The sequence below is a fragment of the Osmerus mordax genome, chromosome 24 (genome assembly GCF_038355195.1).
Source record: "Osmerus mordax isolate fOsmMor3 chromosome 24, fOsmMor3.pri, whole genome shotgun sequence".
In the NCBI taxonomy this organism is placed as follows: Eukaryota; Metazoa; Chordata; class Actinopteri; order Osmeriformes; family Osmeridae; genus Osmerus; species Osmerus mordax.
In genome coordinates, this window is record NC_090073.1 from 8370884 (window position 1) to 8398181 (window position 27298).

Below are 27298 nucleotides of genomic sequence, written 5' to 3' on the forward strand. Positions count from 1 at the left end.
AGAGCCTCAAGGTTTCGGGGACGCGAGCGCTTCGCTCGCAACCGTGCCGATCGGGATCGACAACTGACGGTACGAGATTTTTAATATCCCAATTGTAGTCTGCGCGACAACTGCTTTGTAATAACGTGTTGGCGCTATAGGTCATTACACATGTGTAACGAGCTATAGGGGAGGTGGGCAGCTCTCCAGGGGTAGGTAAATGTTAGTATTGATCTTGTTATGTTCAGCTGGCCTTTTGCCTCATCCACTTAACACTGGAAAACCCCTACCTCTCCTCCTCCACACCCTGGCCACACCTCCTCCACACCCTGGCCACACCTCCTCCACACCCTGGCCACACCTCCTCCACACCCTGGCCCACCTGCAGGTCATTGTTGGGGAGTAACGGAGGGTTTGCCTGGTGTTTTGTTGTAGCGTTCCCCAATACTCAAATCATTTTCACTTGGATTCTGATGTTAGCTGTTGTGTTGCATATCCTCACAATGAGTCAGATTCTGTGTGTGTGTGTGCATGTGCGTGTGTGTGTGTGCATGGGTGCGTGTGTGTGACGTCCAGCCTTTGTGCAAGCAGTCTGGGGAGGAGTAGATGGGTGGATGGTCTCTGTGTGTCTTAGTTAATGTGTATTTCTTGTAGGCTGCCTCCTCTTTATTTCCTCTGCTCTCCTGCCCCCCCAGCCCCCCATTCCACCCAGGGCCCCCACTGGATCGGCCCCCCAGGCCCCACATCAGTTATTGCTGTCAGGAGTCACAGGGGGAAGGATCAGTTTGGGAGGGGCGGGAGGCTTGTGGAGGGAGGGAGGGAGGGAGGGAGGGAGGGAGGGAGGGAGGGAGGGAGGGAGGGAGGGAGGGAGGGAGGGAGGGAGGGAGGGAGGGAGGGAGGGAGGGAGGGAGGGAGGGAGGGAGGGAGGGAGGGAAGGTGGGAGGGAGGGAGGGAGGGAGGGAGGGAGGGTGGGGTTGCCGGGGGGCTCTGCGGCTGCAGATCTGTCTGTGTGGTGGGAAACTGGGGGCTGAGGGGGGCTGAGTGAAAGGGCTCTGTGGTGGGGGGCAGGTGGGCTGGGGGGCTGGGAGGGAGTGGAGGGAGGTGAGGGGGCGTTGGATGACAAACATGTGCTGCAGAGAGGAGCCAGTGGAAGCGATGGGGAGAGACAGAGGCCCTAGTCAAATCTCAGCTGTTGAATATTTAACGATGCCTGAGTGTTTATTTAGTTAGCCTGTCGATTTTTACTGCTCTGTCAATACAGGCCCCTGTGCTACCTTCTGACGATCCCGACCGCCTCGCCTCCCCGGAGAGTCCAGCCGCTAAACGCAATTATGGATTTTCTTCCACTGCAATGTGTTTGATATTTTTACTGATCTAATTTGCAACCTGGTAGTTTATTGTTTGGCATTTTTGCGGCGCTCAAGTGGCGAGGCAAATTTGATTTCCTCTCATAATTCTTTATAACATCATTAATGCTGTTAGCACATTGGCACTCATCTTAAACACAGTTGAATAAGCTTCCCATGGATGAATGCATTCCTCTTTTATATTGTCTCTTTTCCCCCATTCACTTTTTACTGATTCTGTTTCTAATTAAAAATCATTTTTGTGGTTCGCTGTCACAGTGAAATATGAAATGATAATAAGATTTGAATGGTGCCTCCCCAGTCTGTGTAAGAGTCATATGGAGAAGCAGGAACAGAAACTGAATCTACTCCAGGAAACAGAAATCAAGCAGGAGAAGAACGGGGAGGAACCAAAACAATGTTCTCCCCTCAACATGTTGAATTCCCGCAGACAAACGAGGAAATACGTAGTTGGGAAATTAGTGATTCATCTAGTGCCTCCAAGACACTAGATGACTGTTGCAGAGATATATATGTTGTTGTTTCCAGTGACTGTTCGAACCATTAGCAACACGAGCTAGCGCTAGCTAAGACTGATCTGTTAGTTAGGGGCTCGGCATAAGGTTAATGCTGTTAGCATGTAGCGCTGTGAGTGATGTGCTGGTTAGATGCCCAGCGGTAGTGCTAATGGTGTTAGCGTGTAGCCCTTTAGAGGGGTGTGATCGGTAGGGGCGATGATGGATGAGTGCCATGGCCCGCTTCCCCATTCGAGGGGCTGTCATCCTCTTAAGTGGACGAGCACAATTAGCGGTGAAATCAGAGCCTGCTTTAATCTGATGGTATGCTTAACGCACAAAACCCCTTCCAACCTGCGGTGAGCAAGTGATGGCTACTGTATACACAACAGGCCAGGGATGGAGAGACGGCTCTGATATACATCTTTACGCTTCATTTTGAACCATTCAATATGCCTGTGAGTGCAAGTGGCACTTGTTTAAACGTTTAAGTCTCACTTCCACTGCAGGAACTTTCCCCCCTGAACAAAGAACTTCCCCTCCAGAACTCACTGGGTTTCCACCGTAGGAACCAGGGTTTAAAATGGAGTTCTAGAGAGCAAAAAGCAGAAACCAAAACAGTCCTTGCTCCGGGGTTGGTACTTTCCAAAGTACAGGAACTTTGAGGGTTGGGCTTTCAGCAGTGTATATGTGAGTGGAGTTCATCGATGGGGAACAGGAGGAAAGACGCTAGATGGATCATCGATGATGTTCAGGGCCTTTTCAAGCATGGATGCTCTTGGTGGTTTCCTGGCTTGTGCTCACTGGAACAACACTCCACTGAAGGCACAGCCTGAGGCCTACAGAACACACTAGCAAGTTAGGAAGCCTGGCAAGAGGCCTTTGTCATGTGTCGTTGCATGCAGACAGTAACATACCTCTTCTGGGGTGAGGAGCAGGGCTTACCACGTACACAGACACGCGTGGAAATACACACCTGCACACAAACAGGCACACGGTATTTTCACGGCTGACTTTGCTTCCGTAACAAACGAGGCAGACCTCAGAAGAGATCTCTCCCCTGTTCGGAGCTGTACGGTTGCTGTCACTGTGTCTACCTGACACACACACACTCACATACCGGCCATTGCTGGGATCATTTCACACGTAGAGTCACCTCAGCCCTAGATATACATTTTTGAACGTACTTCGATAAGTCATAATGTACATTATCATCACTGTTACATTTGGTCATTCAAATGTAAATAAGTTCCTTTCTAATGCACAGAGTAGCATACACACATCTATTTGCTTTTATCCAGAGAATCAGAAAATAATTTCTTGGATATTCAGAATTGAATGGAGTTGTGTTGTACCAGAGGGTTGCACTGTGAGATGTGAAGGTTATAGTTGTTTGGCAACGCAAACAGATATGTTGTATGACTAGCTTTGAGGATGTATAAGATTTATAGAGACTGAAGAAACCTCGCCCATTTCTAGTCATTGAACTCCCTGCCATAATTCTGTCTCCATTAGCTATAAATTACATCAATATTATAGTCCCATTGCTCACCATAGAGTTTGCAGATAATTCATGCAAACAATTCACTCTTCCTATGAGTTCAACCCACACAATTCCTGGTAAAAACAGTAAACACACTGTTTTTATTCGCAGTAATCCTCACAATTGCTACTGGTTGAAGCTTTGCTGAAGAGAATGCCTCCTCATTGTGTTGAGTAAGTCCTGACAGATGAAGCCCCTTTTAATTGAAGGCCGTCATTAAATCATCCGTAACTTCATCAACTCTCATCTTGCGTCGATTGCGGTCTGGAGAGGGGCTCCGGTTGAGAACTTTGAGTCTGTCTCCGTCGAACCTCACCAGTGTAACGGAACAGAGAGAGATTAGCAATGTTTATCGTCTAGTCATTTTTTTTACGAGAAGAAAAACGAGTAAGAACCTTCTTCTGTTATCAGCTGAGGCAATAAAAGAGGGGGAAGAAAGAAAGGGGGGGAAGAGAGGAGGAAAGGAGGAGGTTTTCTCTGGGAGAGGAAACGGTTGTCTCCTCCGTAATAGTTTATGATTCATCTCTGCACCTTGGACTAAATAATGAGGGATGACAATTAGAGCGAGCCTTGGGAGTAGGAATCAAAGGGATGAGATTCCCCTGGCAGAGTCAGCCCTGTTTGACTGTGCTCCCAGCAAACTGGATCCAGATGTCTGGGCTCGCACTGCCACGGTCCCAGAACCCAGAGCCGTGCACTACAACACCAGGGCCTCCTGCCGCCCCCTCCGCCCATCCTTCCACCTCTCCCTCCCCTCTCTCCTCCACCCTCCTCCACACCACCCTTCCCACACCCATCCCTCCATCCTTCCACCTCTCCCTCCCCTCTCTCCTCCACCCTCCTCCACACCACCCTTCCCACACCCATCCCTCCATCCTTCCACCTCTCCCTCCCCTCTCTCCTCCACCCTCCTCCACACCACCCTTCCCACACCCATCCCTCCATCCTTCCACCTCTCCCTCCCTCTCCTCCACCCTCCTCCGCACCACCCTTCCCACACCCGTCCCTCCATCCTCCCACCTCTCAGCCTCCCCGCCGCAGGCGTGACAGCAGACTGTGTAGGCTCCAGGGAAGGGCCCCGGCTTTAGCAAGCGCCCCCTTAACACGCTGAGGGCTGCAAAGCATCATGGGTGTGATTTATCGAACCCATGCTTCGTGTCTGCACGCCCCCCCCCCCCCCCCCCCCCCCAAATTCCCACCCCTGTCCTCTCCCTTCCTCTGTCTTCATCTCTCACTGCGTGTACAAGGGATCAGTGAAAAGATTTCAGAGCCAAGTTAAAACCATCACATAAACAGGCCTACGCAGCATTATTCATTTATACAGAGCAGAGATATCGTCAGGATATACGGCAGAGGGCGTGTCGTCTACGGACGAACCATGAACTGCTGAACCATTTATTGTTATTAGCTCGTTGGAAATGTGTAAGCCTCGATGCGTTTAGATTCTCTTATATACAGGTTTCTGTTGTAGATAATTCGGTCTAATACGCGCGCGTGTGTGTGTGTGTGTGTGTGTGTGCGTGTGTGTGCAGTCAAGTCGCTCAGCACCATCTCTGATCATGAATACACCACTGTGGAGGAGAAAGGAGCTGTATTGAGATGTTTAACTAACAATCCTCGCCGATGGCAGGTGTGACTGTGGGCAGTGTGCTGGGGTCAGCTCCTCATATGGCTCCTAACAGACACAATATTGCTTTTCCTCCTGATCTTCCCCTTCCCACACAATAGTATTAGGGGTCCCCCAGGGAAATAACCAGTCCCTTAACCCCAGCCCTGGAACTCTTCAAATTAACTCCCCATAAGGTTAAGCTACGTGATTCATAATTATTCAAGCCCCCCCCCCCCCCCAAACCCCTCTATCGCTCCTAACCCCCACCCTACACACACACACACACACAACAGCTCTTACTCTTTCTCTCTGTCACTGGTTGTGAGTGGCACTTGTCTTTTCGTGGGACACCCACAGTAATCAAATGAGCCCCCTCCTGACCTGTGAGCACACAGGCTGACGGGGGCGTCGACTTGATCTCCGTCAGTCGAACCGACTCCGGATCTAATCTAGCCGCCTGTCGCTCCCTCGCTAGGTTATTGCTCGTGAAGTTCCCTATGTAGGAGAGGTTCTGGCCGGTGCCTTTCCTGTAATTGCTGCTGGTTCTCAGTGGGCCCGGTGTCTTACATACATCTCACACGCGTGTCTTACATACATCTCATACGTGGAGAAGGATGGGAGACGTTATCCGTTTTGCTGAAGTCGTGATGTGAGAAGAGTCTGCTTTCGGTCTCAGACAATGTTGGAGGAGCTTTGTAATTGTGGATGTTTACACCCTGGTCTCATTCAGCGTTCATCAAGAGGCTTGGCCCAGTAGCAATTGCGAGGATTTATGAAAATTAAAACAGTCCGTGTACAGTTTTTGGAGGCATTGTAGGGGTTGTCTGGTGTAAGAAGAGTCTACTGAAGGTTTCAAAGTCAGACACCCTGGTCTCATTCAGGGACTGTCAACACGCGACACACTCGCACAGCAAATAAACTGTCAGCATGTCAGAACCCAACAGCACTCAGAATGAGCGCCCAACCAGTGGACTGGTCCGTGACCGAGCAGCATGGGTACACGTGTACGATACTCTGCGATGTAGTGCCGTTTCTGTTGGCTGGTTCTCCGGGGCACATGACCATTTTCTCCATCTCCCAGTTTTCTTGAAAGGAATGTTGTGGCTAAACAAATGCACAGTACCGCTTTCTAAAGCAGCTGGCTCTCTGAAGACCCAATCAATGATTATTCATGCTTTTTGCCTTTTTTTGTGAGAGTTCTTATGCCAGACTATTACTGAGGGCTATAAATGATACTCTGATGGGTATTCATATATTTTTTATAATGTCCCGTAGTAGGAGTTTAGGAGAATAACCCTGTGAGTTTATTCTCACAGGGCAAGTGTCAATATGACTCGGATGTAACTTGGCACAATTAACACGATCCATCCCCCTGAGTCTCCAAAAGTCTCTTATGTAGAAGGGCTATGAACCCCTGTGTGTGTGTGACTCGGCACTTTAACTTGTTCAGGTGGAGTAATAGTAGCAGTACTGGAGACAGTTGATGTAGCTTCAGTGACCAGGGGCCCTGTGCTGGTCAGGAGCCCAACAGGTTCCTGCACAGCTGGAGAGTGGAGTCATGTCCTGGGGGTCAGGTGGCTGAGCGGTTAGAGAATCGGGCTAGTAATCAGAAGGTCGCTGGTTCGATTCCCGGCCGTGTCAAATGACGTTGTGTCCTTGGGCAAGGCACTTCACCCTACTTGCCTCGGGGGAATGTCCCTGTACTTACTGTAAGTCGCTCTGGATAAGAGCGTCTGCTAAATGACTAAATGTAAATGGACAGGCCGAGGGTGGGCTTGGCTGGTCCTGCCGTCTCCACGATCACATCATTAGTCTCCTGATTCCGCCGCTCCCTGAGTGGGGCGTTTGTGTTGGGTGCTTAATGGCGACGTGCTCTGCGGTCCTGCTTGTGTTTGGAGTGCGGTTACGAAGCAGAGTTCCTACAGCCTGCAGAGGTTTCCTACTAAATAACCCTGTCCCTCTGGGCCCTATTAGAAGACAAACACACACACACACACACTCTTCTCAAGCAGGTACACTAATGGTATGTTGACAATTCAGATAATGACTGGGAGTGAGATAAACTGAAGTGTGTATTCCAAGTAATTGGATCCGGAATGTTCTAGTCCTGTTCAGCAGCTGTGGGGCTGTGTGTCGAGCCGTACAAAGACGATGGTGGACGGACTGTCAGTGATCAGCATGTGTCTGTAAGACCTCTAGCTGGGATGGAGGACTGACGTCTCTCCCCACAAAGGGTCACATTCAGGAGACAGATGCCAAGAGAGCCATCAAAGCTTCACAGGCGAGAATAGGTTGTAGAATATAATCTAGATGTAAACGTCGAGGGCTGGTGTTTTATAAGGATGTGTTTTCTCTGTTGAAATTGATCACAGATTAATTCATCTTTCTGGATTGTCTTTAGCTTTCTCAAGCCTGGTCTGTTAGTTGCAGGACTGTCATTATGTCCATATACAGAGCTGTTGGAACCAAAATCTTGAGGAAGTATAGTTCTCAGAGATGAGGATAAACATAAGTAAAAAAATAAATAATAATAATACAAAAAACTTAACTTAAATCTATAGAAGTTGAAAAATGATCCTGGCAGGTATCTTAGCTACGTTTGTATTTTCGACGTATTCATTTTTGATTCTCGAAGCAGGGTCAAATTTCTTAAACTCTTAATTAGATAAGGAGGGCAAATCAAATCAAATTCATTATCCTCGGCTTTAGAAATCAAGAGGTTTTAGAGGAAACAAGGTTAGGGTCCGCCTCATCCATCATAGCCTAACTAAGCAATTTACAGGCCAGCCTTTTGCATGCAGCATTATTACCTTGTCATAAACACTTACCTTTAAAGTCGTTGAATCAAGCAGTGATAGCAAGAGCTTTTATCACGTTAGTTTGTGCTGGTGTGTCAGCCCCCTTTTGCCTAAGATAAAAGAGGCTCCAGATAATCGCGTTACCTCTGCTGGGCCGAGGCAGTGTAAACGAACGCTACTTAAAGCTGCCTAATAATTCTCTATAATTAAGACTTATGTAGTCTCCTTGGTGAGAGGAGGATAGACTGTTCCTCCTAGCGGTGATGTCTGTGACACATTTTCACAGACTTCTGTGTGGAGGGAGAAAAAAAAAAGAACGATGTAAAAGCTTAGTCGCTCCAACGTGGATATGCAGCATCCGCGTCTTCTGGGTCGTGGCCCGACGTGTCAATCAGGAAGTGTTCCACAGCCGGTCGTTTTCTCTCTTTAGCTGTGGAGACGGCTCTAACGACATTAGACACACGCCGTCCCTCTCTCCCCCTGCAGCTGGGCGTCCACGGGCTCGCTGTGTCCTTTGTCACAGAGACACAAAGACCCCCGTCGGGTTTGTTCCCCCGGTCAGTGGAACCTGATGTGGTGGCTGTTTGTCTTCGCACATAAACGCGTTCCGTTCCTTGACTCTAACCACCGAGATAATGTTCCTTTATTTTATCCCACAATTGATGGGTCGGGGGTTCGACATCTGCATTATATTTTATTCATTTTGCTTTGGATGAAATGGGAAAGGAATGAAATGTAATGTAACTGTCAACACTGACGTAGCTCACACTCAGACTTGGTTCAGTACGTTTTTATAGTTCTTTGAATATTGCTCTGGCGTACCACCGCAGGATGGTACGAGTGTGTTTGGGATTGGAGAATAAAGCAGAGTCGTGCGATAGCAGCAGCTGACCTCACCGCCTGGGCCACACACCACTTACCTACAGTCTAGAGACGAAGGCACACACAGAAACACACACCGCTCGTCTTCTTCTTCTCGGCCCGGAAAGGGAATTAGCGAGCCGCACTCTGACGCTAGCGATGGTAACGGGGGAAAAGAGGAGTGATTTGTTAGCCGCGTATATCACAGCCCATGGTTAGGGATGTAAGGGTTGGGGGGGGGGGGGGGGGGGGGGGGCGCGGGCAACCGCAGAGGAGAGAGAGTGTGTGAGGGGAAAGGACGAGGAGAGGGGCGGGGACTCATCATTCAGTGTGTACTCGCAGTAAATTGAGTTGAAATAATAGTCTTTCTCTGAGGCCAGACAATGGTCCTGGCTGGGGGGCCCCGGAGGCCCTGGATGAGGCAAAGCTGTGCCAGTGACCTGAGAATGAAAGGCTGGGGCCTGGGGACATGGAGAGCTGAGCACAGGGGGGCTTTATGTGGTGGGTGACACCAGCCATGGAGCAGACAGCTCTGTGACGGGCACCTGGGTCAGCCAGCAGGGAGGAGGGGGGGAGAGGGGGGGAGATGGGGGGAGAGGGGGGTGCTGAAGCCTCAGGGCTCTGTCATTAGGAGGGAGGCTGGGGGCAGCGTGATCGCCCTGAGGACAGGGGAGCGGCAGGTCTTGCTGGAGGTGGGGTCCGTAACTCCCCCGGCCTCCCCTGGGTCTGAGCTGGGACTGGTGGGGAAATGTTGATCGGTTATCCTGACATCACATCCTGATGATACCCTCTGGCTATATCAGTGATCCCCCTTTCTGAATGTTCCTGTAACTAGGATGTAAGTGTGCTTAATCTCAGTGTGGGTGGGGGGAGGGGGGGAGGGGGGTGGAGGGGGAGGGGCGGGAGGGGGGGTGGGAAGGTGAGGGGAGCTGAGTGCTGGAGGCGTGGGCAGCTGGAGAGGAGGACTGGGTGGATGAGTGTGTGGAGGAGTATGAGGAGGAGAGGGTGTAGAAGAGTGGGTGGGTGTGTGTGTGTGTGGGGAGGAGAGTGTGTGGAGTGTATGTGTGGGGAGGAGGGCCTGGAAGAGTGCATGGACGAGTGATGTGCCTATGGCTTGGATTTGTACCTCCCAAACGATTTTCCTGTAGCTGTGTGGTTATTCACAGGATACCTGATGTGTCCGTGCGTGTGTGTGTGTGTGTGTGTGTGTGTGTGTGTGTGTGCGTAGGATCAGACCATCAGATCTCCTACAGCCACATGCAGAATAGATTCACTGAAATGTAAGATGGTAAAATTGAGAACAAAAATCCCTTTCAAGATTAGACGCACAAAATACCTCCAATGAAGATCACAACATACAAGTTTCTGCAAGCATGTGAAATATAAGACAATTCCTGTATTGTTCTTTTGGGGCATTTACGTACAGCAACACATTGAACTCTGGCACCATACTCAAATATGAGTTCACATATATTGTATGTATACTGCTAATTCTCAGTGATATACTTTGATGTTGTTTTTTATTTTACAGGCTTTCAAAGTTTGCCAGTTATATTTCCTTAAAGGAGTAGTACAGTATAGCCGTTGCTGGCCTACCAAACAGCATAGAACTGAACAGTGTGTCTTGTCATTTACGTCGATATATGATGAATGAATCTTTGTTGGTCAACCTCGGCCTCTTTCCCTCTTAAACGGATCAGAAAAGCAGTTTTGATTTCACCATGGCCTTTCTCCAGGTCGGGAGGCTAGCTATAGGTGGTCTCCAGCTAAGTGGAATAGTTGAGTAGATTATTCTTTTTTTTTTTGTGAAACAGCAGGTTTTAGGTTTGCTCTGTGGTCTGCGTCCCTCTGTCTGTGTGACACATTCCAACAACGGCTTCCAAACCCCCCCCCCCCCCCCCTCTCCTCTAGCCCCCCCCCTGCTCCCAGCTACCATGTGGTCTCCATGACTACGGCCATACATCCTCGCCAGCTCTTCACACTCAAAGACATATTTGTTTGGCTAGTGTAACTACGTCCACAAAAAAAAAAAGGTTTTTAGCATAACACCTGCTAATCTTGGATTAAGGCCTTTTGAAGGGGCCTGCTGGACAGAAAAATTCTAATATACTACTCTGATTATAATCGCCGTGTTAATCCCTGGCCTTTGGGTGCTTAAACATCCTGTCTTTGAATGCGAGTGTTTGTTTTTCATTTGCGTTCCCTTTCTCATTGTCTGCCATTCTCCCTTTCCTTCTGTGTTCCTTCGTGGTGCTCATCTAAGGTCCTAAGCTTGTCGCTATTCAGGAGAATATCTGATATTGATATTCCCGCAGGGAAGATCTTTTATGATCTGTTGTCAGAGAGCTCATCTCCCCAGAGGTCCATCGGTGATCGGTTTCTCCTGGAGATTTAGGGTGAACCTCCTCCTCCTCCCTCCCTGACTCTCTCCCTCCTGCTCCACTCTCCTCCTCCCTGCCCCCTCCTTTCCTCCACCCACTCCTCCATCTCTCCTCCTCTTATCCACCCCACCTTCTCCACTTCTCCTTCTCCACCTCTCCTTCTCCACTTCTCCACCTCTCCTTCTCCACCTCTCCTTCTCCTTCTCCACCTCTCCTTCTCCACCTCTTCTTCTCCACCCCGCCTTCTCCACCTCTCCTTCTCCACCTCTCCTTCTCCACCTCTCCTTCTCCACCCCGCCTTCTCCACCTCTCCTTCTCCACCTCTCCTTCTCCACCCCTCCTTCTCCACCTCTCCTTCTCCTCATCCTCCTCTCTACAGGATTTCAGGCATCTCTGGTGAATGTAGGCTCCCTAGCCAAACATATCTCACCATAGGACTTCTGGCACAAACAGTAACTCCCATTAAGACTTAGAAACATGCTTGTCCACGAATCATTCTTTGACTCGTGAAGTTAATGTCATTTTTTTATTTATTGTTGGACCGTCTTCAAACTCTCTTTTGAAAAAGATTCAGAATATCCATATTTGTACTTTATTAAATAGCCCCTTGAATGGGCCAGCCTTAGTTTAGTCAATATGGTTTCAGACCAATCGATGCAATCTGAGAATTTGTGAAAAGGAAGCTCACACAAGCCTATGTCTCTTGCACATAGTTTAAAATCAAGACACTCCTCTCCAGACTCATTTTAGGCTTGGATTGAATCTTTGTTGACCAAACAGAAGCCCTTACCTAGCAAACCACCACCACAATAATCACCCGGTCATTTCTGCCCATTAAAGCCCTCTGCAAACACTCCACTGCACACCAATATTCTAAGGATGGGAGGAAGAGGAGGGGTTAAACACACAAGCTTTCCTCCAGATCCTCTCTCCCCCTTCTTGTCCACCTATTGAATCCAGTATCTTTTCATGCCTGGTAAACTCAAGATGGACAGGGCAGGGTCCGGGCAAAGGGGGTGCGGAGCTCTGGAATTTTTCATTAGTGAACAGCTGGGTCACAAGTGGCTCCAAAGCCATCTTAATATTGTGTCGGCCCACAGATTAGATGTTGGGAGAAGAAACCTTTACGTGATGCTCCATGCCGGACCCAGCCTTTGCATATTTGCAGGCCTCCGGTTTAGATCACCTCATATGACTGTTTGTTTTATGTCTTAGTCCCAGACCCACAGGGGTCAACAGTAATTAGAAAGCCCTCCGCTCCGAATGTTGCTTTTTAACCGTCTCAGCGCTGAGGCAGGACAGCTGATACTTCCTCCTACTTCTCCCAAATGATTTGTGAAGAATTTATCACCAAACTATCTGTACTTTTTACTTTTTACTGTTGTTGTTCGACGGTTGCTTCGAAATGGAATCCGTCAGCTATATATATATATATATAGCTATAGCTATCTTGATTGTGTGCCTTTTAGCTCCAGAAAACATCTTGATTGTGTGCCTTTAGCTCCAGAAAACATCTTGATTGTGTGCCTTTTAGCTACAGAAAACATCTTGATTGTGTGCCTTTAGCTCCAGAAAACATCATGATTGTGTGCCTCTGGCTCTACAGCACATCACACTCACCTTCCCCAGAATAGCTCGGTTGAGAAAAGCCACAAAGCTAACGGAGAGGTCTGCTAACCCTAATCCAGATGATTCTGGAAGGTCCAGACAGCGAGAAGAGAGCCTGGTGATGATAGCATGACAACATGGATGAAGCCTGAATATGGTCAGCCAATGGTCTGCGATTCTCCGCGTCACCATCTCTGGAGAAGGGCTTTCCGTCACTGTCTTGCTACTCTCCAAGTTTCTTTGAGAATATATATTTTTTTTCTGAGAGTTTGGTTCGAGGTGCTGATCTGTGGATCCTCCAGTGACACTGCCAGGGCTGTGCAAACACAATTTGATTTGTTGTTAACACGCTTAATACAGGTGGTCTTAGTTCTGCCAGAGTAATTACAGTGTGTTTACGTGTCGACTCTTGCCAGGAGTGAAGGATGGTATTGTGTACATGGAGCCCGGGCTTAGATCTGGTGTAGCATTGAGGACCCGCTCTCAGAGAGTACAGCTGACTAAACACAGTGTGTGCAGATCTGCTTGCTCTCTCTCTCTCTACTCTGTAAAGTTGTGTACCCAGCCTCTTCTGCTGCCCAGCACACACACACATTCTCTCTCTTACACACACACACACACCTTAACACCAGCTTAGTCCTGCCTGTTTGCTCAGAGTGGAGATTTTTGTTTGACGATGACAGAGTCCTCCAGTACACTCACAGTGCAGCTCAGACACACAAACCTGATCAACATCAATCTCTCTATCCAGCAAAGCTCAGTATTCATTGATCCAGATTTTTATTAAAGTCTTAGTTCACGCTGGAGTTGTCTAAAGAGAACAATAAGCACATAGCAAATAATGCTGTCATAGAGACGAAGTGATCAAATGTTTACCAATGGGGGTGAAATGATGAGATCCATCCAACTGACGATGAATGACTAGAGAGTGACTGCACAGGGCCTACCATGGCTGCTTCCCATTAATAATAATAAAAATAGTTTTTAACCGGATCAAATCTAACTGATATACAGACATTTTATTCTCGACGTTTCTGGTGGAAAATGGCTCGGCAGCAAACACTGGTCTTCAGAGCCTCAAAGAGGAGAACAGGCATCTTCTGGTGTGGACATCTCCTGTTAATGTGCTTTGCTTTAACCTGCTGGGAGTTTAATTAAAAAACAAAGAGCCTCTATTTAAAGGCCATTACTATGCTAATGCTGTGAGAGAGCCGGGGTGATTAAGCAGCTTTTTAAAGCGGAGTGCGGCTCATCCAAGGCATTGGAGGGACGAAGTGTTTTATTCGGCCTCGTGAGTTGCCACTGTTACGCATGCCGCACATTGGAGATGCTGAGAGCATGACATCGTCTTATTGGGACGATCGTCTTTACTGTGACGCGTGGTCTGCTATCTTAACTTACTGTTCAGAAGAAAAAACAACTAGTTGTAGGTTAGTGAAGGCTTGTTCTCATGGCTAATCTCTTTCCACCCCCCGTGTTCTACCTTTGAGTCACTGCAAGCACTTAAACACTGCCGTGTTAAGGCAGGCATGTTTGGGACGCCGTTCTTTGGGGTCTGTGCGCAAGCACGCCTTATCTAAGGGTCAGCTCAGCTCCACGTTCCCAACGTCAATTTTCAGAACGTCAAGAAGGAGTTGAAAAGAATCGGCCTTCATTCATCTGCTCGCCACATCTGGGCGTCAAATGTTTGTGTGTTTACCATGTGTGTCCGCTGCGAGCCGGACCTGTTCCGAGTCGTTACCTCAGACAGGCCGTTCTCCCCGCCGCGCTCACAGGACCCCGGGAGCTCCCCGCCTGTCCTGACCGATCAGGCTCGCGCCGCGGCTTGTAAACCAGACAGCCTCCTGCCACGCCGCCAGTTTCCCCGCCGACTGACGGCTACTACCGCACGGCTCCTCTGCTCCGTCCAGAAGCCCTCCTCAGACAGGGGATCGTAGCTGTCCATGATGGAACAAGGGGAGGCCATCTTCAAAGCGATGGTTTACAGCTGTTTTGGAGGCTAATCCCGATCCTCCGCCTGTCTCTTGAAGGGGGGGGGTTGGTGGATGCGGTGACATCATCACCCCTTGGCTGCCCTTCCTCCGATTGCTGGCGGTATTTCTCAGAGTGCTTAGCGCCTGCGAGGGGGTAGAAGGTGAGAGAGGAGCGCGTGTTGCTAAACGTAGCGTGATTATCAGGGCCAGGGGCTCGTCCGTACCTCCCTCTGCCTCGCTCGGCTGCCTCTAATTCATGTCACCTAGCCCTGCCGATGCTTATCACGGCCGCAGGAGCGCAGAGAGTAATGTCTTTAGTGGGAAATCATCGGCGCCATGTGGTGAAGGCTTAGATGTTGTCACACTTTAAGTTGCCTGTAATCTGTTCAAAGGGAAAGGGCATGCTCTTCCAGAGTCTTTGTGAGACGGAGGAAGAGGGAGGAGGAGGAAGAGGGAGGAGGAGGGGAGTGGAAACGACCGGAGGTGTCTCTGAGCTAAGCCTCTCACCAATCATTTTTATATGCATATCTTCATCTAACAAGATTTGCTCAGAGACAAAAAGGTATTATTCATTTTGAGCTGTATTTCTTTTAAAGTGGTGCAAGGTGTATTCAGTTGTTGCACTTATTGAAGTTTGGTGGATTGGTCTGGTGACGCCAATCTGTTTTGTTTATTAAGGTACGGTTTAACATCTTACGCACTGTGGCTTGACACGGCGAACGAGAGAGTTCTAGGAAGCATCTGGTTGAAGCCAGGGAGTGTGTGAACAAAGGATTTGAAGGAGATAATCGTTCCCTCTGGAGCCCTCTTCAAGGTATCTGCTGAGATTAGCGCTTTTCCTCTGCTTATGAGCTCTGGTGGATGGGAGGCTGGGTAAATATTGTGTCGAGCTGACTCAAACGCCACTATTGATCCAGACAGGAGTGTCTCTCTGCTCGATGCACACGCTCAGGTGTGGGAGGAGACGTGGATCCACCGGGCTCTGCTGGTCAGCCCGTCCTCTCATCGGCCCTGAGTAAACAAACCGGACCAGGGGAGCCGACGACCACCGCGGTGACCTCATCCTCCACCTCAGTCACGTCACCCTCCCTTGTCTGGGAGGCGCTCGGTCACCGTTTGGTGTGTCAGCACTGCTCCGGTTGTCCGTGTGTTTGTTATGCTAGGCTAAGTATCAGGCCCAGTGAGCCTTCCACATCTTCTCCCCCTGGTGCTCTGCTGGCGTGTCGGCCCTCGGCCCAGGCCCTCGGCCCAGGCCCTCGGCCCAGGCCCTCGGCCCAGGCCCTCGGCCCAGGCCCTCGGCCCTCTCATCAGGTCATGTTGTGGAGGCTGAATGGTATTCCTCCCCCCTGGTCATCCTTCGCTGCCCACACACTGATGTTGTTTTAAAGCATTCTTGAGGAGCTGAACTTGGAAAGGTATTAAAGTGGGATTAGCCCGCTTCACAATCCAGCGCTTGTGTCATTCAGAGGGGCTGTGTTCTCCTCTCCCGCTCCCCCCTTTCCCCTCCCACGCCGCCCCACGCCCCCTCCCCTGTTTGATTGTGGCTAGCTACGGGAGTCGGCATGACTGCGCCTTTCAAAGGAGAGAGGTAGGGTTAAATCCCTAGTCCGCTGCTCCCTGCTAATTCCCCTTGTTCCTTAGAGAAGGATTTATTTCTGCAGCCAGCCTCTGAAAAGGCTCTCTCTGACCATCTGAGGAGTGGCCCTGGCCTTCCTGTGGAGGAGTGGTTGCCATAGAGGTGGCGTCATGCGTGGATGCTGCATCCGAGCCCTGTGGAGGAGGGAGAACAGGGGCCGACCACGGGGAAAGAGTCCGGATTAGAACTCCACACAAAGCGGGGACAGGAAGATTCCAGAACGGAGCAATGGGAATTACAGCACCCAAAATAATGCAAAGTGACAGAGAGAGGAAATAGAAAAATAACGGCTTACGAGATTAGAAGGGGGCGAGGAGGAGGAAGAAGAAAGGGGAAACGGAGGCTGAATGAGAACGTTTTCATCTGGGTGAGAAGATTTGAGGGGAACCGGTAGTTGGTGAATGCGCCATCCAGAACATATCAATACCATGCTAACAAGTCATTTCCTCTGCCTTTTAGACTAAACCACTAATAATTAGCTGGACATTAGAGCGTAGGTCGTGGGATGGTGACAGCATCATCAGTCCTGTGTCCCCCCAGTCTCAACACATCTCTGGATAACCCTGAGGGCTTCGGCGTTGAGCGAACTTTGGAAAACAGGCTAAAAGTGACGACAACACAAACGCCTAACCTTCTGCTGTTCTCACTGAGCAGTAAGACCTGCCAGGGATGCCTATTTGCATTCGACCAAGTCTACTTTAGTTTACATTAATACACAGTATTGACAGAGTCGCACTACTTTTTTAAATCCACATTTGTTGTGTATTTCCTTTTGTTGATAATCTGGCTGTTTTTTTTCTAGGTATTATTTTGTGTTAGTTGCATGTCTTGTTGGAGTAGTCACAGTTAGTCACTGGTTTAGTAGATCAGCTTGTCAGGGTGGTTACATGACAAATCTTCTTGTTTGCTAAACTTGCCAAAAGTAATTTTGCAAGAGATTATCCTTGAGGTTTTTAAATTGTTGAGTTTACTGTAATAAACTCCAAACTCTTTTTGGGCCAATTTAAAATAAATAATCAAAAACTAGATTATAACAGACAGTAATCTTGCCTGTATTTCAGTTATAAATTAATAAAACAATTCCCCAAATCCCATGTTTATTCTGGCTGATGGTAATGAAGATGGCTCTTGGGTAGCATTGTGCACTTCCTGGTGCCAGAGCTCTCACAACAACAGTGTGACAGCCAGCACACAGACCTGACACAGTGAGGCAAAGACAGCAAGCAAAGCTGCCGTGGTTTGTGCAGTGTGTTCAGCTGCTATCTGAAGCCGTGTAGGCAGCACACACGCACCCAGTCATGTCTCAGTGTGCGCCTCGCAGCTGTATTACCACAACAAAACCTGCCTTTGGTTTGCGATGCACTTGTATTTACACACAGTCATGTTTATCACTCATCCCTGTCCAGGACTAGCAGATGATGTCAGTTACTGTTGACTGTCTGACTCTGGGCCTCTCTGCCTGCCTGTTTCTCGCCTTCCCTGCCTCTCACTGCCTCTCACTGCCTCTCATTGCCTATCTCTCTACCCTCTTTGCCTCTTTGCCTAGCTGACTCCCTACCATCTCCGCCTCTCTGCCTCCTTACCTCCCTGGCTCCCGCCCTCTCTGCCTCTCCCTCCCTCTCTGCCTCTTCCTGACACTCTGCCTCTATTCGCTTCGCATAATAAATTAGAGGCCCACCACAAGCAGATCCAAGTCCTCCAAACCAATGCAAACAAAGATCCCACTAACACACCCAGCTTTATACGGCTGGACAAGATAAACCACAGAGAGAACGAGGGGGAAACCCCCCAGCCACTCGTAAAACAGCAGAAACACCCACCTGATTTAGAAATAAGAGCAGAAGGAAGGGTTGTCAGAGCATGGCTGGCAGGCATCTGGACCACGAGACAGAATCCCTGTTGGAGATGAGCCAGCATGTTTCAGCTCGGACTTCCCTCCATTATATAGCCGAGGTACAGAAGAGATGAGGTAGACATGTACCTCTTCAAGCCCCCCTGGAATGATGAACAGATGATCCGCTATCACTGCCTGCCATCTTACCTTCTCTGTCTCATTACAGAGACTGCTCACCAGCTGCTTCACAAAACTGTCTCCTACTCAACCCAGCCATGGCGATCAGGCCAAACTAGCCGATCCCAGAAAAAAAGATGTGTGTCATGTGCGTCTTTTTGTATCTCTGTCATGGTAAAGGTTCTCTAACCAGAGGACCTTGTCTTAGAACAGCTCAGTGGCAGAACATACAACTGCAACCCCCCTCCACCCCTCTTTGGTATGTCATTAAAACGTGACAAACGAAAAAGATAACTCGTGTTCGTTCCTCTCCGTCCAGGTTGTTCGCAGCCAAGTGCAGCGGCTGCCTGGAAAAGATCGCCCCCACGGAGTTTGTGATGCGGGCGCTGGAGAGCGTGTACCACCTGGGCTGCTTCTGCTGCTGCGTGTGCGAGCGCCCGCTGAGGAAGGGAGACGAGTTCGTCCTGAAGGAGGGCCAGCTGCTCTGCAAGAGCGACTACGAGAAGGAGAAGGAGCTGCTGGGCTCCGTCAGCCCCGGAGACTCGGACTCAGGTGAGGTCACCGCCCGCCCCGTCAGCCCCCCCCCTCCCCCACACACACACACACACACACGGGGAGTCACGCTCGCAGACGTTTCAGCTAGAGCCCCCCCCCCTCCCACGCAGGGAGTCTGAACACACGGCTTCAGGGAAGGTTGGAGCTGGTTTTTAGCTTCCCTCTGGAAAATGTGGGTGAAACATAACTGTTTGTATCGCCCCCCCCCATTTTCTCCCCTCTGTGGAAGCGCATTGTGTTGCATCGTGGTATGAAATGTGCTACATGAGTATAGTTTGATCGAGCTTCTGTGGGGATAGGTGGAGCTCACTGGTGGAGCGTTTGACTGCAGATCTAGATGGTCGCAGGGTTTAAGGCCTCCTTTGTACTTGACTTTGGATAAAACTGCTGAACGAATATATTATTATGTTGTTCTGTGAGAGTAGGCATGGGGGGTGGGCAGGGTGCCAGGGTTTACACGCGACAGTAGGTAGCTGTAAAACAACCTAGACCCCCCCCGCCCCCCGCTCCCCCCCCCGAATGAAACATCCCATCCCTGTGTTGGCGGATTCTCGTGCTGGAAAGAATTAGACCAGAGTATCGTGGTGAGTGACAGAGGGATTTGGGGCCTTTCTGCTGGAGGATCGACCACGCCAGGCGTCTTATCTTCCGAGTGCTCCTCCCCTCGCCTCTTCACCACAAGGCGCTCCGCCAAGACTCACCGCTCTCCCCCATCTGGCTCTCGTTTAAACGACACACACACAGGCACGGGAATCTGTCAGAAGCGTCTGTGCCTGTGTCAACTTTTTGTCAACTTACAGGAATATTTGTTTTACTTCCTCGCCTCGTTTTGTCCCGTCGTATCACGGGGGCCACGGGCGCCACAGCGCGAGACGGAGGCAATGTTGACATGGAGGAACAGTGGTTAACCTCAGCGTGCGTCCGACTAAATGTACGGCTAGAGCAGAGTTGTTATCTACCCCCCACCGTCCACAGAGCAGGCCCACTAGAGCCAGATGACAGAACACATCAGAGAAGGGTCACGCTGGAAAACATGTATACACTTACATATCACTGAATAGAACTTATGGCTCTGGAAGTTCACCCACCCAGGCTTGGTGTTCTGGTGTCGTTTCATTAGAAAAGCATTGTTAAGTACTTAGACTGCATGTCGTACATGCGCACGGCTATTTTCATCATTAAGGCCATGACTTTAGTGTCTCCGAGATTGTAAACCTCCCATGCAAGCCAGTCCTGAGACGCTGAACAGTCCCGTCCATTCATCAAACTGACGCAAACTGTTTTTCAGATATCTTCGTTTCCTGAGAACTTCCTAGGACCGTGAAGCCACAACAGATCCCTCGTCTGTTAGGATCTGATACAGAGACGCACAAATGTGACTTCTGCTTTATAGATTTTACATTTCCACCGATATCATGAGTTAATTTTACCATGTGTGCATATGCTGCCCTTTCAAGTTGTGGTGGATGTGTTCTGTTGGGATTTTTTATCTAAGATTGATTTGGTGTAATTCAGACAAAGCTGAGTGCAGTGACTTACTCGCAACAGTGTCCAGCCCAATGACAAATGTTCATATTCCACTGCTCTCTGAAAGTCTAATCATGCATGCAGCCTATTCTATTTCTGAAAAAAAAAAAACGATAACAAAGTATTAAAACCACATGTGTCTCTTTTTATTATGGATGCACTTGCGGACGACGAACAAAAATGGAATTGAAACGAGCAGGGCTACGTATTCATCAGAAGGCTGTCAGGTCTGTAGTGGGCTCAAACCTGCACTGACGGGGGTGGAAACATTCTGTGTTTGCAGAGAAGAGCGATGATGAGGACCTGGATATCAAGCCGGAGAAGTGCTCGGGGGGCTCCGGGAAGGGGGATGATGGGAAGGACCCCCGTAGGCCGAAGAGGCCTCGCACCATCCTGACCACTCAGCAGAGACGAGCATTCAAGGCTTCCTTCGAGGTGTCCTCTAAACCCTGCAGGAAGGTGAGGTCAAAACCACGGCAGTTTCTAGCTCCGCCTGGGTCTGGATGAGGAATTGATTAACGTTTTTTTGCATTTTGTCGACTTACGAAACGCTTTTATCGAAAGCGACATACAAACAGCAAACAAAACCTTTTATTTTTATTTTGGCGGTAGATGCAGGTATTTACCGTGTATCACAAAACAGTGGCCATGTGGATATTTGAATGTATGCCCGCATGAGGCCTACGGTACAGTAGTTTCTTTCACAAATCAAGTTCTCAAATTGGAAAAGATGGCCGAGGAGTGCTTTGAAGTGGGAGGCGTCTCTCTGTTCTGTGTTACACAGCCTGCCTTCTCCAAATGACTGCATCCAAACCCCAGCCTAGGCCCTAAAAGCAAACTCTGCCCCCGCTCCAAAGCTTTGAAGAGCCAGTAACCAAGCAGTCCGAGAGACCAGTACATTAACTCAACGTTTACTGAAATCAAAGCAAATAAAAGAGGCAAAAAGCCCACGCTTTGGATACCTGCCAAAGCTTGGCGAAAGCACACATACGATTTCAATCTGCGGCGCAGGAGTTTGTGTTCCCGTGAAGATGTTGGGAGTGTGTTGTCTTGACTGCTGTAGGTGAGGGAGACGCTGGCCGCGGAAACGGGGCTGAGTGTTCGAGTGGTCCAGGTGTGGTTCCAGAACCAAAGAGCCAAGGTGAGATGAAGTCCACCTAGACTGTTAGAAGAATGAATGAATTACACTGAAGATTTACAGTAGAACGTGATTAGAAAAAGTTTGTTCTGTATTGGTTAATTTACTGCAGCGCTATTCCGTCAAGTACTGACAGGGCAGACCCAACAATAACGCGGTCAACTAATTATTTATCACCTCTCGACGTTAAACTTCTCTCCGCATTCCTTTCAGCTCTGTAAAGTTGAAGAGCAGGGCTGTAGTCTTGAGATGTAGACGCCCTCCTCTTCGATGTTATCTTCCAAACCCCTGATGTCTCACAGTCAGATCTGTGTCCATGCAGTCCCCCCAGAGAGCCTGTTCACGCTGGGAGTTACTCACAAACATGCCTTCCTTCCTTCAGATGAAGAAATTGGCCCGGAGGCAGCAGCAGCAACAGGAACAACAGAACACCCAGAGACTCGGCCAAGGTGCGTCACGTCGAACACTGACTGGACAGAACGCACTAGTGCGTTTGCAGGGGAAGTGGGAGGTACGACACATCAGATAGGGGAAGCCCAGTTTAAACGTGGCCTTGCCCGTGAAACACAAAGCCAGGATGAGCCAGGCTGCAGACCACAGCTTTGTGGGGAACGTTAATTGAGGCAACATGTGAAGACATGGGAGGAGACGATAGTGATGACCTGTGAACTCTGTCCTGCCCTCCCCCTCTCTAGTGGGGGGTGGAGGAGGAGGAGGGGGAGGAAGAAAAGAGGAGGGGGAGGGGGAGGAAGAAAAGAGGAGGAGGAGGGGGAGGGGTAGGGAGAGAAGGAGGAGGGGGAGGATGGGGAGGGAGAGAAGAAGGAGGGGGAGGTGGAGGATGGGGAGGGAGAGAAGGAGGAGGTGGAGGATGGGGAGGGAGAGAAGGAGGAGGGGGAGGATGGGGAGGGAGAGAAGGAGGAGGTGGAGGATGGGGAGGGAGAGAAGGAGGAGGGGGAGGATGGGGAGGGAGAGAAGAAGGAGGGGGAGGTGGAGGATGGGGAGGGAGAGAAAGAGGAGGTGGAGGATGGGGAGGGAGAGAAGGAGGAGGGGGAGGATGGGGAGGGAGAGAAGGAGGAGGGGGAGGATGGGGAGGGAGAGAAGGAGGAGGGGGAGGATGGGGAGGGAGAGAAGGAGGAGGGGGAGGATGGGGAGGGAGAGAAGGAGGAGGGTGAATACGAGGAAGGGAGGAGGATGAAAAGGTGGAGGAGGGCGGGTTCCCAGTCAGGTGCAGCAGAGGGGGAGGAGCCACGGTGTGTGTGTCCAGGCCTCAGGGCTGTGTGTGACCAGGCCACAGGGCTGTGTGTGTCCAGGCCTCAGGGCTGTGTGTGTCCAGGCCTCAGGGCTGTGTGTGACCCACACTCACCCCTGAGAGAGCGAAGAGCCCTGCTGGAGAAGGGAACTCTGGCAGAACGCTGCCGCACCACAGCGCAGAGAGGGTTTCCATGGAGACGGGCCCTGCGTTAGTCTCGTAGGTGTAGTGGCGGCCTCCCAGACTCACTGCTGTACACAGCTTTGCCATGGCAACACTTTTCCTACAATGGTCACGTTAACATTCCTCCTCCCCGGTTGGCTGTCTTGCAGAGGTGATGTCCAATCGGATGGAGGGAATGATGAACTCCTTCACGCCCTTGGGCCCGCCCCAACAGCAGTTGGTTGCCATGGAGCAGAATGGTTACAGTACGGACCCCTTCCAGCAGGGCCTGACCCCCCCCCAGATGCCAGGAGACCACATGAACCCATATGGTAACTAACACACACACACACATGTTCCCCAGAGTGGGACGAGTGTTCAGGCCACAGCTCCATGGTTCAGGCTGTGTGCACACTTCACACCAGCACCCCCCCCCCCCCCCCTGCCTCACCCCCCCCCCCCTGCCTCACCCCCCCCCCCCCCCCCCCCCCAAATAAGATGACACAAGCATACTCACAGGCCACTGGTTTATTTTGAAGTTTTAAATCAATCCAAGATGTTCAGTTACCCCCCTCCTCCTCCTCCTCCTCCTCCAGTCCTCAGTACCTCAGCGTCTCTCAGCATGCGCATGGTTTCGGCGGCGCGGCTCGTGATCCTGGACAGGGCACAGTGCCGGCTCTGGGAAGAGTGGTACTGTAATCCAGTAATAATAATCCATAGGGAGTCAGGTGGCTGAGCGGTGAGGGAATCGGGCTAGTAATCCGAAGGTTGCCAGTTCGATTCCCGGTCATGCCAACTGACGTTGTGTCCTTGGGCAAGGCACTTCACCCTACTTGCTTCGGGGAGAATGTCCCTGTACTTACTGTAAGTCGCTCTGGATAAGAGCGTCTGCTAAATGACTAAATGTAATGTAATGTAATAATCCAAAGAGCGCGATCGTAATCCAGTGGGATTAACAGGCGAATCAAGAGTCAAAACAGCACAGAGTTTGGTAGCGCGCAGCATCGGGACGGAAATGTCATGTGATGACCGTGAGATAGTGTTGGAGTAGTGGGACGAGGAGAGAATCACTGGGGGTAGCGAGAGAAAACGGCAATCTTTCCGGAATGTGTTATGACTTGCGGCAGTAGTTTAATTGTTGTATTTTCGACTGTAATTCAGAAACGATACACCCAAAGGATGGACCCTGTGGTTGAATAAACCATCTTCACTAAACACCAAGGAGAACTACTGTAATCCTGAGCTTCATATTGTTTCCTAACCCTCCCAATTGTTCCTTGTAGTAGCGACAACCCCTGATCCCAGTCTCATTATCCTTCCCCAGAATGAGAGGAGGACCAATATTGGCAAGGCGTTAAAAGCTCTTGCTCATTATTCTGTCACTGAGTTGTGTAACAGCGTCATTAACAGTCACAGTGTAATCAAGTAAACAACTCCCCTCAGGATAATAACAGAAAGAGACGGTTTGAGGAGACAATACGATGTCCGGAAAAGCTCTTCGAGGAGGAAGACTGTAGACCTTCTCTAAGGCCAGGGCTCTGTCCCAGGATGGTCAGCTAACAAATGAGTTCTGTTGACATTGTTTTAAAAATTGTAATGGCGTTCACTAACCATCAGGGCAGTTTTCGATTTACAAGGTTATCACAGAAAGTGTTTGGTGAACTCTTAGAGCGGTTTGAGATTGTGTTTGTATCATTTTGATTGTGTGTGTTATGTTTTGATTTGTTTGTGTTTGTCGAGCCATGGACCTTATATATGTTCTACCTTTTCTCTGCACAGGAAATGATTCAATATTCCATGACATAGACAGCGACACATCTTTAACGAGTCTTAGCGATTGCTTCATGGCGTCCTCGGAAATCAACTCCCTGCACGCTCGCGTGGGAAACCCCATCGACCGACTCTATTCCATGCAGAACTCGTACTTCGCTTCATGAAGACGGAGGATGAAGATCTCAATCTGTAGGATTAAGAAACTGTTGTTTTCATCTCTGCCTCAAGGAATTTCCACACCGCACCCTCGACCAACAGAGCAACAATTCCTACAAACAGCTCCAGGAAAATGTGCATACGTCTGACTTCTCAAATGCTCAAAGTCAAATATTCCTGAGAAAAGGAAGTGTTTTTTATAGAGTTCATTCTGTCACAGACATGCCACTCCTTTCTTTATTAGCAACAAGAAAATTAGTATTTGAGGTCTAAGCAACTTATGACAAGTTTAAAACCAAATATCACAGGCTGGCTTCTGATGCATGAACTCATAATTCATTGTAAACAAAAAAAAAACAACAAAAAAAACACCCAAAAATAATTTTCACATCCTGTGAGTTGTTGAGATGTTTGTTGCTTGGACTCGTTTAACGTGTAAACTACATTCCACATTTGTATTCCGATCCCTTTGATAGATTTAGCCCTAAGACAAGATACTGTGTTAATAGCATAGACTGATGATGTAAGTGTGTGAATATGTGTGTTTCTGAGAGAGTGTGTGTGTGAGAGGGAGAATTGTCCAGAAAAAAGAGGAGTTATGTCAGTGGATATGTAGTGACGGTTTCAATGTAAATACTTTCCCCAGCTAATTTGATGTGCATGTTAAAATGGAAAGCTTTCTATTTATTTAACTGTACCGTGCTCTACGAGGTCTCATGGAAATGAAAAACTTTATTTAAAAAAAGAAAAGAAATTAAGCTATTAGTAAGTACATGAGAATCATTTCATTATGGAGCATCATTGTGAGGCATCACAATCACTTCACTTCAACCAAGCTGTAAATGATCAGAATTGTGCTATTTATTTCTTACAGACCAGGGAATTTATCCAATGTGCATTTTCAAAATTCAAAAGTCGCTAAATTACCAAAGTCGATTGGTTCAACGAATAAACACACATTTCTCCTGATGATTTTATGAATTTCCTTAACATTGCAAGGTTTGTTTTTTCTGTTTGTGTCTATTTCCAGTTATGGTTTATCAAAGACAGACAGAAAGAGAGAGAGCGATGGGGAGAGATAGAGAGTGAAAGAGAAAGGGTGTGTGTGTATGTGCTACTTAGCATTGAGATGCCTAAGGCAAGCCGTATATCTGCCTTATCCAGTCAGAGATCTGACATCACAGGTGGTGGGAGGTAAAGCACAGACATCCATCTTCACCTTACACCCTGCAAGCGTCACGTACAGTACCTCACAGCTCACGCTCTACACCTCCACAGCTCGCCACCTGCGCCTACACCCGATAGACATGTCTTGGTTATTTATCTGCAGCTTTGTGTCATGCACCGATACAGGTGCACACCTGACTGCAGTGAGGTGTGTGTTCTACACACACAACGCCATGCATCGGCCCTGACGGTGTGTGTGTGTGAGGTCTTGACTCTTTCGGGGGGAGGTGGGTTCGGGGACCTTCAGCTTAGCCCCCAAGCCCAAACCTCTGCTGGGGGTCGAGAATCTGTACGGGCTTGTAAGTGGTTGCTGGTAGCAGGCTGGGGTGACAGGCAATGTGTGCTGGAATGATGGAGTTGACAGGAAATGTCAAATTTGAGAATGATGGAGTGCGCGACGCAACAAACAAGAGGATAAGCAGCTTTAGTCACAGCAAACATGCGGGAAACAGGGCTGTGTTTGCACGTCAAAGAGAGGGGTGGGTCAGGTTATCCTCCATCCAGTCGGACTAGATCAACCCACGGCTCACAGAGGAACCTGTAGCAAATCCATGGTTTTGCTTTTTCTGTTCGGTAATGAAAAAATGAGCGTTTTGGTCTGAAGTCTTGTCTGGTCTGTATGCCTGGTCTTTATGCAGCCCTGTTCTGCATCCCAGCCTGGTCCCAAACATGGCCGCCTTGCCCCCTCTCAGAGAGAACACCTCCGCTGAAACCTGAGTCAACCACACACACGCACACACACTTGAACACGCACTTGAACACACTCACACACTTGAAAACACACACACTGCTCTACCCTTCTGGCACCGCATAGGAAATTAGTTCAGTGACAATATTTTCATTAGATTACCAAAATCCTGCATGTTCCACCTAGGAGACAATTGTCGACTTGTGATCCCTGTTTTTCACTTGACATTTTCACCCACATTCCTCCCGGTTAAACAGCGCGAGTGTGACCCCTGTTTGTTTATCAGAAGTATCGGATGAACAGGGAGGTGTTTTCCCAGACATAGCCTCTTATGGACGCAGCATGATGGCACACACAGCACAGCCCATCGCGTGTCCACCGCACACATTCACAAGGTGGCAGGACCTAAAACAACAGATTTTTTCCTCTCAGATTTTGTTTTCTCTGCGTTTTCTATGACTTCGTGGACGCCCTTTCATATGTATTTTATGAATTATTTCTTAACCCAAAAATTAAACCAAGACTACTTTTTTTCCCCCCAACGCGCCGAGCCCAATTAATTA

General features: G+C 49.2%; 1 protein-coding gene across 1 annotated transcript in view; it reads left to right on the forward strand.

The window, feature by feature from the left end:
- The window catches only part of lmx1bb (LIM homeobox transcription factor 1, beta b), a 38064-nt gene extending 13236 nt beyond the window's left edge, over nt 1–24828 (forward strand). Inside the window, exons 3-8 of the mRNA XM_067228109.1 lie at nt 18580–18812; nt 20626–20801; nt 21406–21483; nt 21863–21929; nt 23062–23223; nt 24671–24828. Coding sequence (XP_067084210.1) covers nt 18580–18812; nt 20626–20801; nt 21406–21483; nt 21863–21929; nt 23062–23223; nt 24671–24828 — 874 coding nt within the window. The remainder of the gene's footprint in view (nt 1–18579; nt 18813–20625; nt 20802–21405; nt 21484–21862; nt 21930–23061; nt 23224–24670) is intronic.
- The last annotated feature ends 2470 nt before the right edge of the window (nt 24829–27298 follow it).